Here is a 14,947-nt window from a genome sequence, read left to right on the forward strand (position 1 = left end):
TTACCATCTGCCCTGTGTCCATGTTTCTATCTCCATGCTATTCACAGGACACTCTGCAGTCCTGACCTCCTGATTATTTGGACCAGAAGACCTTCCTTGCCCTCCAGCCAGGACGGGTGTCTTTCAGTGCTGCTGGGGCACCTCACACGTGCCAAACACTGTTGCCACAAGCACATTTTACTTTGCACTTTCATGTTGTTGAACACTTTACAGAGGTCTAACTTTTTCCAGTGGTTGGGAAATGAGCCATTGAGCATACCACCATTTTATATCATCAGTTAGTGCATTGGGAGTGACGAGTGTCCAAAAATTGTCATGTATAAAACTGAGACACAAAGTAAGGAAGTCTTTTGGATCTTTTGCTTTATTACCGAAATATTACTGAAAATTTGCTTAAGACAAGCTGTGGAGACAAGGCTTGAATACAGGCAGTGAAGCACACGTGAGCAACATTTCCCCACCATTCTGGTGTGGTTCACTTGTTCAGCAAACAGGTGAATTCACATTCCCCTGCAGTCACAGAGCCTGCAATTTCTTCCTTGGCCTGATGTTCCTCATTACCTTTCTAATGTGTTGATCTACTCTTGAAGGGCAGGCAGAGGTCCTGGCTTTTATGTTATAGAGAGGCACATCAAAGAGCTTTCTAAAAAATGTTTTTTTGGAGCTCATTTAAGTGGGTTACAGAAAAGGAGTTTCCTTATGGAACAGCCTCAGTTAAAATGATACATTTTTCTCAGTGATCAAACTGCCTTAGTAAGATGCCTAATATCAGTCTTGAGTCATTAGCTACACTCCTTTCTCTGATCATATTGCAGGCATTGTTCTGGCACTTCTGCCCTACACTTTTTCTCTGACATGGCTTGTATGAATTTTTCATCCTTTTTGATGTCAAATTTTTAATGTTTGAAGCTCTTTTTGATCTTCTTTTTTATTTACTTCTAAAGAAAAGAAGCATTTCTGATGTGATGCAAAATGGTTTTCACCAACAATGAGTATTACTAATAAGTATAAAGTATATATGGAACTTTTCAGGTAACAAAGAATAAAAAAATGTATCTCCAGGAATAAGTGAAATGATCTTCTGAATTCAATATCAAAAAATGTGCTAGGAAGAAATATATTCCTCATAACATGATTTTCAGTTCAATAGTTACTCCTTGCTTTCTATTTTATGTATTACTAAGATTTGTGTGGCAAAAGCTATTTTCTAGTTTTTGTATTATTGAAGCAATTACCTTGTTGTCAGAAAAGATTGCAGTGGGATAAATAATATGAGATGTACACAAAGTGCTGGTGTGGCAGCCTTTACACTTCCTATATATGCAGAAATCATTTCCTCTTCAAAGCATTCACCAGGGTTTTTTATATATTGCTCAGAATAGAAACACAATATTTTCTGATATTTTTAAAAATCGTGTTCAGCAAATGGCATAGAAATAGTTTGGATATTTTTACGTGATGAAAATGTATTTCTTACATATCCAGAAATTATTCACTGCATTTTCGCTGATATTATACATTGGGAATGTAGGTGTTGAACAAGAGAACAGAAATTATATATTTAGGAATAAGGTATATTATGATTGTCTGAAAGTTTATAGAGACTAAACAACATTTTTTATTAATTCAGATAAGATGAGGACCATATAATTTCTGGTGATATAATACAGTCCGTGCTTCACTCCAATGTCATGCTTTATTCTGTGTGTCTAAAACTAATGATAAGTTTGACAGGTTCATTAAGTTTTTCTCTAGTGGTCACCAATGTTATAATCATGTTCTTTTCTTAATATCATGGCATTATGCTAAACCTGTCGGTGTCTGCTGGAGGTCATGCAAATTGGAAAAAAAAAAGTATGTGGGGGGAACATCTTTAATGGTCCCTTTAATATTCCCTGATTGAATTATTTAGTGTTGAAATACCCTTACTTATCAGGTAGAGCTTCTGAAGTGTGCTCCTGTAATGCTGCTCTCCTTTGCTCTTGCTTACAGCATACATCCTCCTGTGGCTTTCCTTTCTCCATGAAATACCCTGCTTTCATTACATGGTGGAGTGTCACATGGGAATAAGGACCTGCCTTATTCCAGGAAGGCTGTACTAGCATGTTACCTACACACGGCTCGCTCACCTTGGCACACCAGTAGAAGTTGGACAAGCGGACTGATAAAATTCAGGCTTTGTTAGATTAAAAGTTTAGAGGAGCGTTGTCATCTTCATGAATATAAATGGTTCATTTCCACCAAGGGATGTGGCAGCTAACGTTCTCCTCAACACGTGAGCAGGGGATGTTCCTATTATATTGATTGCACATCTGACTTCCCCTGGAGGCTAGTGGCATTTTTCAAAGGAATGCTTAATAAACTCTTACATAACAGGATTGTGATTTCATTCTTAAAAGTCAGTGGACACAGCTTTAGCTGAACTTTTACAAGATGTAATCCAGATGGATCGACTGGCAGAAACAAGAAATAATCCACTGTATGTTACAGCTAATATGCAGATTTATTAATTTTCAGGTTCGTGTAAACCCCAAGTAGCTCTGCTTTAGCTATGAAATGAACCACAGGACTTCATGAATATAAGATCTTAATTAAAGACATGGAGTCTGTATTTAAAAGTATATAATTGCATATTATTTCCTCTAAATGAAAGGGGAGGGATAATTTATTTGTTTGTTTTAATAAGGGCTCAGGTTGAAAAGCAAGGGGAGATGGGCCTGCAATTCTTCACTCTGCAGTATCTTGTTTAATCCATCATTCACTAGCTGGCCTGATGCAAAACTTCATAAAGTTGTGAAGGAAAAAAATCGCAAAGGCTGTTGTATGGCCCTTTGCATTTCAGATAACTGACAGCTTTGTTTTCCCATTGGCTCAATGAATTAGTACTAATCCATACAAAGCAAGAACAAAAGCTTTGTGCAGTATCATTACATCTTGTATATGTTACAGAAGTGCATCTGGGGTCCCTCAGGAGGTTTTAAACAGCAAAACAGAGTCTTCAGGTTTACCTTGCAGTGCTCGAGGCTCTCTTTTAAAATCTGGAAGTTTTTAGTAGTATTCACTACACTGTTTATAAAAATTATAGAACTTTCAATTTTTGTGAAGATAATTCCATCAGGTGCCTGAAGGAGAAGATAGTTATTGAAACTAACAGAACTAATTCATATCTCCCATTGTGGCGATCATTAAAAAAAACCTTTATAAAAAGACCTAACTCATCTTAAAATGGTTCCCTCTTTCTTCTAGAAGCTTGTTTCTCTATATATAATGATATATAATATATATTATTTAATATATATTATATAATAATATGTATTATTTCTATATTCTCACCTATTTCTATAGTACATGTATTCAAATTTGTATTTATTCTTGTGCTCATAGGCCATGTGTATACTTTTAAAATCAGCAGGGACAGGGAGAAAGACACCAGCCGGTATGTGGACATAGACTTGTCCATAGCATGAAATAGTCAGCATGATCCATGGCAAAGTATTGACTCTGGCCAATTAGTGCTTCTCCAAAATATGCCCAGGAATATGCCGGTGCCTGGCCATTAACAAAAAATTTATTTAGAAAAATATTTATTTATTTATAATTTTTTTTTTTTGACAACTGTTATTTGTTTCATTGTTTTGGGATGGAAAAGATCTTGCCCCAGATCCTTGAGCATATAAAGGGGACTACTTTTAGCTATCTATGGTAGTCATGAATTTAATTTATGGTACACTTGAACAGAAAATTTTACATTGCTTAAATTAAAAAGCATTGAATTTCTGACCACTCAACAATACCAGAAGTTTTCACTACAGATGTAAAAATTTGCAGACTTTCACATTCTTATTAGCTATTCTGCCTGTATCATCTTATTTATTAAAAATAAATCAGAAAGTATTTCACTATTGCTGGTCAATTCCTTTATTATCTTTAATTTCAATACTTTATTTATTTCATACTTTTTCCTGCATTATATACTTTCCTAACTCTAAAAAAAGACCTTTTTTCACCTTAATTTTTGGCAATACTTGTGTTATTCTTACCCTTTTCATTATTTGGATTTTATTATGTATGCTTTTTAGTTATTCTGAATGTCTTTTAGTTAGTACATCTCTAGGTCCTTAAAATTAATGTAATACCTCAGGAATGTACCATTTCTTGCAGTATAAATGTCAGGTATATTTTACACCTTTGGCTCAGAGACATTCCAGAACACTTTGGTTTCTGGTCTCAACTGTTAACTCCAGCTTATTAAACAATTTCCTGTATTTAATGATGACTTGTTCCACTGTTATTTGTTATGATCAGCTTTTCTATAGTGTCTTAATTGTTCATCAAAACAAGACTATAGTACTATTATTTCTTCTCAGTTAGTCAGTACTGGATAAAGAATCTGCTAATTATCACAGCCGGAGCACAAGGTCATTAGTCGGATTCCAAACTGCTCTGAGCAGCTAAATTCTCTCATAAATCACAGTGTCCTGTAATATTTACCTAAAATTAGAAAGGTCTTTCTCAGCATCCAAATTTATCAGGGCCATCAGCAACTGACCTCTAGTTTGTCTCCCAGTTTCTTTAATTGCCCTTTTCTGAAATGACATAGAACCTAAGCATATTCTGTTTTATCCAGACACTGGTTTTGTATTTCCTGATATGTTATCACATCATCAACATCATGACATGCAACCATTTTTACTTTTGTTATGTCTTTCCTATGTAACTCACACTCTCTCTAGTCATGCTTTCTAAAGCAAGCCTACCTGGCCATCACTCTTATCAGTACAACCATTTCCATCTTTTTGCAGTCTTGCTTTTATGCTATCACTATCATATTTCCTTCTCTCTTGCTACATTTGTGACTTTCCCAGTTTTCTTCTCCCAGTGAGTTGAAAACACACATAGACGTTGCATATGATTTCACTGATACTGAAAGCTTGTATTAGCAGTCTTGGTGTTCTTTGCCCCTCGCTATTTAAGTTGAATGTAGTGATCAAGAAGATCTCCAAAGAACATATAAATGTTAAAACAAACAGCATTTAGCACTGCTTTTGTTCATCGTTTCATTTTCAATACCTTGTGCCTTTTCATTTTTGCTCTGTGTGGATGAAAACCATCTGATCCTGCACTGAAATTCAGTGCTTTGTTTCAGTATGAATCTGATACCATTATTTTCCTGACCTAAAGTACAGTAAAGTACAGTCAGTACAATCCCTACTCTATTCATGCTCCTGTTCAGTTTTGGGGCCTGCACATTGAAACCTTTCTTCTGGCAGGCAGCCTAACTTGTTGTGCTCTGTAAATGCTCTGGTGTGTCCTTCTCATATTAAAGGGTTCCTTTATGAAAGGTTCAGGCTTATCTTTCCCTGGTGCTGGAACATACCTATTGTGTCCTTCTGTTGTGCCTTCTTATTGAAGAAAATTGTGCATCTTTTTTTTCTATCTTGCATCCTCTGTGTAGCATCCTCATTCCCTCTTCAGGACTGATCCCTGGCTCTCATCATCTCTGTTACTTCACTAAAACATCTGACCTTTCTTTTTCTTCTTCTCTCCTTGATTATTTGTTTTCTTCCTTTCCTAAGGTCTCCAGGAAGGACTCCTCCTTCATAATTTTCTACTGCAATTAAGCCATCTTTTCCAGAGGCTCACATTTGCTTTTTTCCTTTCTGGGTTATTCAGCTAGTTTTGTACAACCTTTCTATCTGCTTCTCCCTTCTATTCTCTATTCTTCCATTACATTCATCTGCATCTTTAATTCCTGGATAGTCTCTCACATGAGCTCTATCCTCGAGATGTTTCCTATGAATTCAAAAAGTCAATGAAGGAGAAGCAATGTCTTAAATCATCTATAATGTCAGGCATTTTCCACCCTTCAGCTTTGGGTTATCAGCATCATGGATCCCTCCGTAACCTTTGGTGTCATGTTATCTTTTAAATATCTGACTTAGAGATAGAGATAAAAGGATTAGCCCCTCCAAGTAGTTATGAAAAAGTGCTCTGCATTTTGCTTGAGTTTGCTGAGATTCTTTACTCACTGGAAGGCAGTCTTTTAAGACTTTTTCCTCGCACTTTATGTAATCATAGCTCAGTTCTCAGAGGAGAACATCTTAATACCACCTGCAGACCTACTTGCCAATGCACAACTTTCAGCCACCACAACTGGGGTTTCAGTGCAGATCAGAGAGCACATAATATGCACAGTCACCCAGAGAAGAGAGATGCATTCATTCTTAATAAACAAGAAATTTCTTCCTTGCCCAGAACCTGTACTATGCAAACTCTTGTGGGACTTTTTTCCCATGTCCTTAGCAGAGGTACAAGGATTTAGACTTCGTTAGACAATTTTTTTTTTTTTTTTTTGCCAGCAAACAATTGTAGATCCATCTGTAGATGCAGGTAACCTTTTAATATGTAGCACAAATGTTCCTTAACTTTTAATAATTTTATCATAGACCTTTATTCTAGCTGTTTGCAGAGCAGAGAATTGACTGTGTGATGAAAATCAAGTAAGCTAAGGGTTTCTTGGGTCAGCCCTAGGACCATAATATATTGTACTGTCAATCTTTATTTAATATCTTCTCTTCAATTGAAGTCCTTGAGAAAATGCACCTTCAGTTGCTTAGCTTCTGAAGTGTGAAAGTCCATGCCCCTTTCACAACCTGATCCCCATTTTTTTTCATAGCAAGCTGAAATATCTGTTGTCCTCAGTCTCCACTTGCCCAGAATTTAGCTGTAATAAACTGTTTCATTGTTCTTTTGAATTTTCAGAATATTACCTAGGGTTATTCTGGAGAAAAGCTTTTTATAAATTAATTTTGCACTGTATTGTCACAGCACCCCATATTTTTTCCTCAAATAAAGTCTTATAAAGTATTTAGCCCCATAGAATTCCTCTTACCAAATGAAAGTCTAATGTACAGAAACATACAGAGACTGAATTAGGAAAGATATGATGGGCAGGTACTTTTAAATAACTGAACTATAATCAGAAAAGTTGGTTTCTAGAGCTATCTCTGGGAGCACAGAGAGAAAGTTAATTTTAATAATTCTATTCAAATCAGTTGTAAAGTTCATATTTTAAAAGAAATGTTAGAAAAATTGATTTATATATTACTGATTATTCCATTTCTAGTCTTGTTCAATTAACAAGCAAAGGACTACTTATTACAATTCAGCATTCAGCTTTTTTTAAAATAGCTTTTGCTATTGAAAAAAATCCATTAAGGTTTTGTCTTCCCTTGCAAAACTCTATTTTTATTGAACCTTCTGATTAGAGTATGAAATTGTTAAATAATAAAAACTTCATCATCAGTCTCACAGTATCATTTTCCATTGAGGAACAGCCAAGTCAACTGTAAAAATGTCCCAGATGTACTGAGAAATTTTTACATTTAAAAAAGTAGTTGGTTTTATAATAATATGAATACTTGGTAAACGTGATCCAAACAGTGAAACACAAACAAATTACTGAAACTGCTTTTAGCAAAAAGAGCATTTCTAACCTCTTTAATTACTGTGAGACAATAGTAGTAGATAATCTCTGCTAAATCATGGCTCCAAAAATACACATTTATTGTGGGCTAATATAGAATAACATTTTATGTTTTCCAGCTTCACATGAAATGTAATTATCTTTGTACTACATTTATGTGTACAACATTCCTACCACCTGTACATATTGTATTCTATTATACAAGACAGTGGGGTATCTAAAAGATAGTATAGTAAAGAAGAACAGAAGTATATGACTTCCAGTAATTAAGCTGCTTAAAATACTCCTGGACATAACATTTATTTTCCTTTTATGTGTATGGAAATCTCCAGTCATTGACTTCTGTTAATACAGAATAACTTATTTACTAGTACAAATTAGTCTTCCCCCCAGAAAAAAATACCATTGAGAGGTGTATCAAGTTGATATAGTAGTTTTCCAGAAATCTTTTTCATTTGTTCTGTTGAAGTACTCACAGACTCTTAGAATCATGGAATACAAGATTGGAGGGGACCTCAAGAATCATCGGCTCCAATTTTTCTTGGCAAATGCACATTGTAGACAAGATGGACCAGCCCCCTGTCCAGCTTAATCTTAAAAGTGTCCAGTGTTGGGGAATATAAATCACATTGACTATTTGGGCATTAACATAACTTCAGAAGTTTTGTACTAATAAACTAAAAAAGAGAGAAAATAATAGAAAAAAAAAGAACAATATTGCATTCTGTGCACTGCTAGTACCCATTAAGCAGGAAATGAACATTCATAAGTGGATTTATTTGTCTTTGAGCTGTTGTCTGATTAGCTCATAAAAAAAAAATCATGAACCTCAGAAATATTAGAAACCATCATCCTTTCTTTGCTCATTGTTAGGGAAGCCCATCTTAAAATTTAGACTACAGAGTTCATGTTAGGAATGAGCCTTCATTAAAAGAGATTTTTTTGTTTAGGACTGATGTGGCTTGAAGTCTATTCATAAAGTTTGTCACTTGCTCTCTCAGTAACCTTAGCAAGTTAGTTCACCTCCTCTGCAAACCGTGTTTGATGTTACTTAACTCTTCTGCAAAGAATTTTGAAATTTAATATAGAAAAAACATGGTATAATTGGAAATATTATATAAAAATAGCATAATATACTTCATAATTTACAAGTTAACTTTATGTTGAACTTACCTCCTTCAGCTGAGCAGATGACCACAATAGGGCTGAAGGGACCATCTCCTTTGTTGTTGTAAACACCAACTTTCACCTCAAAAGGAGTCAGAGGTGGCACACTTTCATCTCTGTAGATGAACTTTGAAGCCTCTGAAGATGTTACCATTTTTTCTTTCCAGCCTCGTGTTCCATTGGGTCTGAAGGCGACAATATATCCAAATCCTTCTCCATTCTGAAACTCTTCTGACACTGGCTGAAAAATGAAGTTCAGGTAATGATCAGACATGGATTTACTAATTTAGAAAGCTGTCACTCACTGGCTGACCGTAATCTGGCTGCTTGTGTGAGGGTCATCCCTTACAGTCACATAATAGGATTTTACTTATCATGCCTGGTAACGCAGGGACAATTGTTGCTGAAGAGGAATCTTGGAAGGAGATCCTTCATCTAGTCACCACAGTTAGGTCACTGTCCTAAGAATGAATAAACTCTTGGTCTCAGAAAGATTTTTTTCTTCTTTATCTCCCACTTTATGGTTAGTGCTTTAACTGTCAGTCTATTAGTGGAATAGCCCTTTCTGGTGACTGAAAAATATAGAGCAACATGTTGTTAAGGGCTCCTAAATCATAATGTGAGTGACAGTACAGCGGTACTCTCTTGAGTTTTAGGTGCCAGCCTATCTAATTTCTGTACCCAAACAAGGTGTCAAGTGTTAGGGATTTAAGTGTAGGGTTCAGTTTGAAAGTTAGGATATAAGGTAATAAATGTAGTTGTCCTAACTCTCAAACTGAGCCCTGTCGGAAAAAAAAAAATCTCATTTGCTTTTCTCTTCTTAGAGAATCTGTGAAATTAGCCACTTAAATTGGGACAGATCTGCCATAAGTAGCCAGTCAGCAAAGGGATTTATCTGTTGTTGAGCACTGCAAAAGCTAAATCTTACATTTCCAGCTCAAGGAATGAAATTCGTCATGCTAATTTATTGCCTACATTTCTTATAAAATCAATGGACTAGTTTAGGAATTAGAGTATATTTAACAGCTGAAACATATTAGACCTATGGGAAATGCTGAAAAAAGTGTGTCTTAACTCCCTCTTTTGAAGTCCCCATCTTAGATCTGCTGCTAATGAATGTATGAATCAGAGCAGGAGCACAGGGGACACCAAGTCCTCTCCCCTCCACATTGCAAGCGAATATTTCATCCCCAGGCACTTCACTTGCAAACACCACTTTCCACCCATCCTTCTGAAGCTGTACACTGTGCATCCAAGAATAAAATAAATTATGATTCAGCAAATTATGACTAATTAATTAAGAAAAACCAAGTCAGACTTCTTAATCTCATGGTTGGAGTAGGAAAGGAGAAACCTTGTATCTCTGCAGTAATTACGGATTTGACAGTAGACAGTCATTATAAAGAAAAGCCAGAAATACAAGAGAAGAACCAGAACCCTTGGATTTCACTGCAAATGTTAAATATGCCCCCTGTGAATTAAAGTTGTAGGAATAAAATTTTGTTTGAACCTGCAGAGTATAATTCAGGGGTCTGGGCATGTTAATCTTTTCCTGAATTCCCAGAGACCCGGCATCTCACTATCTCTTCAGACTTCAAAGTACTTTGTTGAATTCCAGTTGCCTGTGTAAATCAAATAAGACTTTTTTGGATCCTGAAAAAGCACAGACTGACTGTGCTGGAGCTGTGCTGACTTGCTCTGTGGTTAAACCTTATGGAAATCCAGTGGCTAAACCAGACAGTACAGTAATCTGTATTGAGTTGTTGGAGTGTTATCCAATGTGCTAGGATTAGTTCTTTAGCAGAAATTTCAATGCTTGCTTCTGATTGCATATTTTTCTGTGTTATGCTCTATATCTTACCATTTCTTGAAGAGAGATAGTGACTAAAATTAGAAATGGTATCAATCTTTCAAATTATTAAAAAATGTAAATATGCCCACTCCACAATTTATGTATGGCACAGATGAAATACCATGATTTTTTGTGATCTCAATTTATTCATGACTTGATGCAGTTTAAGAGGAATGTGAAACAGCAGTGCACTGAAAGTATTAACAGTAAGAAGAACAGCATCAGCTATTGATGGAAACAACAAACAAATCATACAAGGGGGAAGGATTGACACCTTCTTCCTTAATGGCAGTTTGTGCTCCTTAGTTGCAAGTGAAGAAGCATCAGCTGCCTTTTGTGGAAAAAGAATCAATGTGTACTGGAAGTTATGTTATGGCAATTGCTAATTCTTAACTGTGTTGTACCTATATGGCAGGATGGGACACCCATGGGTCTCTGATTTCTTTTGGAACAAAACTTCGATCCTTGACAGAGAGGGAGATATAACACATTCTAGTAGTCCCCCACTACAGTCATATGGGAAGCACTATAAACACATTTAATATGAATACTACATACTAATCTATGATATTAGGGACTGGGATTAGGCCAGTTTACATCAGATACAGTTCTAGCCACCTGATCTTTTTCTTTGGGATTCAGCAAATCCTCTCCTGATAGAAGAGATTCTGCTGTTTATAGGTATAGACTATAAAGCAAACTGAAATCAGCTGTTTCAGCTGTCTCAGGTAGCTTGTGTTGGAGATGTGCAACCAGAAGACAGCTTCTTCAGATGTCCTAAAATTTGCCATTTTAAGCAGTGAGTCAGAATTCTGTGTGTCTCTTACCATCTGAATCTCTCCTTGGCTAGGCAAAAGCTTTTTTTGTTAAAACCCCATGCCTTTGACAGAATTTTTCTTGGGTTTATATATATATGTATATGTATATATGTATATCTTCAGAGTCTGAAACTCTTCATCATGAATCTAGAAGTTTTGAAAACTCCTCAAGAACAATTTCTGTTCTATTGTGTTATTTATGATTAGCAGAGAAAGCAACTCCCACTCCTCCAATTGCCTACTGGCACAGTCATACATCTGTATTGCGTCTTGCATCACAAATATCTTCTCAAAATAAAGTTCTATTTCAGGTCTTCAGTTTTATATTTTTACAAAATACTTAAACCCAAAATTGCAAGGCTTTCCTTCTCTTCCCATGGCTATTGTTTCATCTGGTGTAGCATTCATATAAGATCTAGAAAAGTCAAATTAACCCAAGCAGTAGACCAGGAAGAAAAAACTGATGAATTAGCACAACTTTGGAGCTGCTACTAGGTGGGTTATATTCACCATAATGCCCTCTATTCAAACAGCATGATGATGCACATTACTTTGAAACTTTAGAACATATTTAAAGAACAGCATTTTGTGTTCATGTCATGCCAAGATTTGCTGTAAGGAAACCCCAGTACAATACTCTTTACTTTGCCCTCAGAGAAGTAAACATGAAACCAAACCTTTAATCAGAAAAGTCCCTTACCTCCCATGCTATTACTAATTCATGTCGCCTTCCACTTCTGCCACTTACATTAGCTGGAGGTGTCTTTGGAACTGTGAGCAAAAAGGATAAAAACAAAACAAAACAAAACAAAACAGAATGTCCAAGTTATTGAAGTTTTCCCAGTAGTAATAAGTTGCTGCAGAAGACATGAGGCTGTTAAAGCAGAACAGAAATAACAAACATAGCACTCTGTGGTAAAGAAAATACACTCAAGTTTCATTTTGGAGAATTCCACAGTCAAGCTGTTAAACTCAAACAAAGCATAAGCTGAGAAGAAAAATAATATTGGAATAAAAAGCTGCTTAAGCACTATTTCTTCTGCAGATAAGTCCAAATTTTATTGTACGGATCATCTAAGACATAAACCAATAATTATCTTGTTAACATTTGTATTTTTTTGGATTGACAAAATCAAATGCCAGGGAACATGACATATTTTAGACTTCAGGTAAAATCTTAAGGACATGAATAATAAGTCTCTACTGTTTCCCAGGTCATTTGTGATTATTACAGTGGTTTAGTTCTTGCAAATCTATTCTTTTGTGCTTTACCAGGGAGCCAAATTTCAGAAATTTTTAAGTAACCATCCTGAAATAGCCCTTATAATTTCTTGCAACATGATAGAAACAGTATTACCCAAAGTTCCTAAAAAATTGAGACCACCATTTTGGCTTTAAAAGTGCATACAAGGAGCTGCTGAAATTCTTTGAAAGAAATTATAACTATCATCAGTGTGAATAAGTTACCATATTTTGTAAAACTTCACAAATTTTAATTGTACCTTTGGAATTGTAGAATTTCTTTTATCTTACTTAGTGCCTTTAATGAAGCTTCTAAACTGACTAATGTCTTGAGTTTATTTACTGTGAGCAGGTAATGCTTGCATTCTTTATTTGATTAAATAGGTCCTAGGATATAAGCTTCCTCTTTTCTTTCTTTAAGCAGTACATAGGTCATTGGTAGAAATGTACTGTGAGGCATTAACTGTTAAAGCCTTATTGCATGCTGTTTAGCTTATTTATTGAGTAGCACAGTGCCTTTGAACAATATAAAGAAAATACATTTAAATAAATGTACACAGTCCTCTCTATTTCCCGTGTTGATCATTAACAGCTTAAGTTCAATGAAAGTGCAGTTTTTATTAGATCCTGGAAGTTCACATAAAATTTCAGAATTCTTTTGGTAGTGTCTTTTTGAACTCTGAAGTCCCCTTTAAAGAACATAAGCCCAATTCTGCTTTTTCTCATAAATGATCCAAACCCACAAAGCTTATCAATTGCTTTTGATTTTCACTGTTGCAAAAGAGATAAGAGCTATTTTATCTATGTTCTTAGCACACTAATAGGGGAGATTTCTAATGTATGAAACATCTTTCTGCAATAAAGCTGGGTTCATCATGCCTTCGACTCCTTCCTGCCTTCCTGCCTTCCTGCCTTCCTTCCTTCCTTCCTTCCTTCCTTCCTTCCTTCCTGCCTCACACATGCTAAATGATATCTTTTGTAGTTACTCTCTGTTGAAAGTTCTTGACTTACAGTTTAACTATAAATTGCTTTGCAGTTTAACTTTAGCTAGTGGGAAGCCAGATACCCAGGCTGAGCATGTACTCCAGGCTCCTTCTCCAGTGAATGCAGAGCTTTGGGGTGGTTCATCATATCCAAAGATAACTGTCTAAACAATGAGGAGGATTGTTTAGACCCCACTGACTGGAGACATGAACTAGTTTAAAATAAAATCTAATCTTCACCTGGTAAAAAGTTACTCAATTTTCCTTTCAGGAATTATGTACACTGAATGGTGAGGAATTGCCCTCTGGTTAAAACAAGAATAAAATCAATCAGTGTGTAACAGTGTAACAGTGAATGTTCTACAGCAAAAAGATGCAGATGAAGAATCATCTGCTAGTTAATTAGCATGCAAAAATTATGATGCCATCTCTAATAGAGAATATTTAAACCATTTTTCTCTTGTCTTTTTAAGATATTGTTTTGGTGAAGTTATAAAGATAAATGAAGTTTTTATATAAGTGCCATGTTCCTGATGAGAGAGTATTCCATACTCCTTCAAAACATCCAACATGATGGACTTATTTAACCAGCAGTGCCCTCTTTCTACAGTTTTCTTGTTAACAGCTTTGCAGACTGAAGCCCTATTTAAATGAATAAACATTAAAAGAATAAAACTGTCAACACGATGAATTTCTTTTGCACCAAACTGAAATGTGCATTCACACAGAGAAACTCTCTCAAATGAATAACCATTAAAAGAACAAATGTGTCAAAGGAATGAATTTCCTTTGCACTGCAGCAAAGCAGAGCATACACAGTTAGAGGGGAACATTTTGAAATGAGCAACAGTTAAGTGAAGAAAACTATTAAAAGAAAACATTTTTTGCCAGGCACCAAGGCTATATATTTTCAACCCTTTCGGCAGCATCACCTTTACATCAGTGTTATATCTGAATTTAGTCACTCATAGCCCAAGTTTATTGCCATGCAATTAGTGACTTCCCAATCTTTAAGTTGTTAATTCTTGGCAGTGACACTCATGGAGATACACTTGCACCAAATATGCAAGGATGATGACTAAATTCGGCTCCTGGACACAGCATCCATGTCCTTGTGCTTGGGGAACAAGGACATTAGGACCTCTTTTCTTTAGTATTTATCAAAGCTGAGAAATTCAGTATTGTTTCTTCTGTATAAATACACCCCAACTAGTAGCAAAGAGCTTTTTGCTGTGTTAATATGTCTACATTTAACAAGATGAGAAAGTGTCACTTACTGGAAAATGAATCACTCCTTGGCTTAACAATGGTCCTTAGAATCATAAAGTATGACTACTCTTAGCTTGACTGTGCATCTATAGTTCTGATCAAAACTTTCTCATTAACCCCTTTGTCAGCT

At 35.6% G+C, this 14,947-nt stretch overlaps 1 protein-coding gene across 3 annotated transcripts in view; it reads right to left on the bottom strand.

Moving 5' to 3' along the window:
- CNTN5 (contactin 5) overlaps positions 1 to 14,947 on the bottom strand; it is a 680,570-nt gene that overhangs the window by 17,352 nt on the left and 648,271 nt on the right. For all 3 annotated transcript variants that reach the window (XM_014966120.1, XM_014966118.1, XM_014966119.1), the window contains 2 exons: positions 12,024 to 12,094; positions 8,660 to 8,894 (listed from right to left, as the gene is read on the bottom strand). In XM_014966120.1, coding sequence (XP_014821606.1) covers positions 8,660 to 8,894; positions 12,024 to 12,094 — 306 coding nt within the window. The remainder of the gene's footprint in view (positions 1 to 8,659; positions 8,895 to 12,023; positions 12,095 to 14,947) is intronic.

This window comes from Calidris pugnax, unplaced genomic scaffold (assembly GCF_001431845.1).
Source record: "Calidris pugnax isolate Ruff unplaced genomic scaffold, ASM143184v1 scaffold20, whole genome shotgun sequence".
Taxonomy (NCBI): domain Eukaryota; kingdom Metazoa; phylum Chordata; class Aves; order Charadriiformes; family Scolopacidae; genus Calidris; species Calidris pugnax.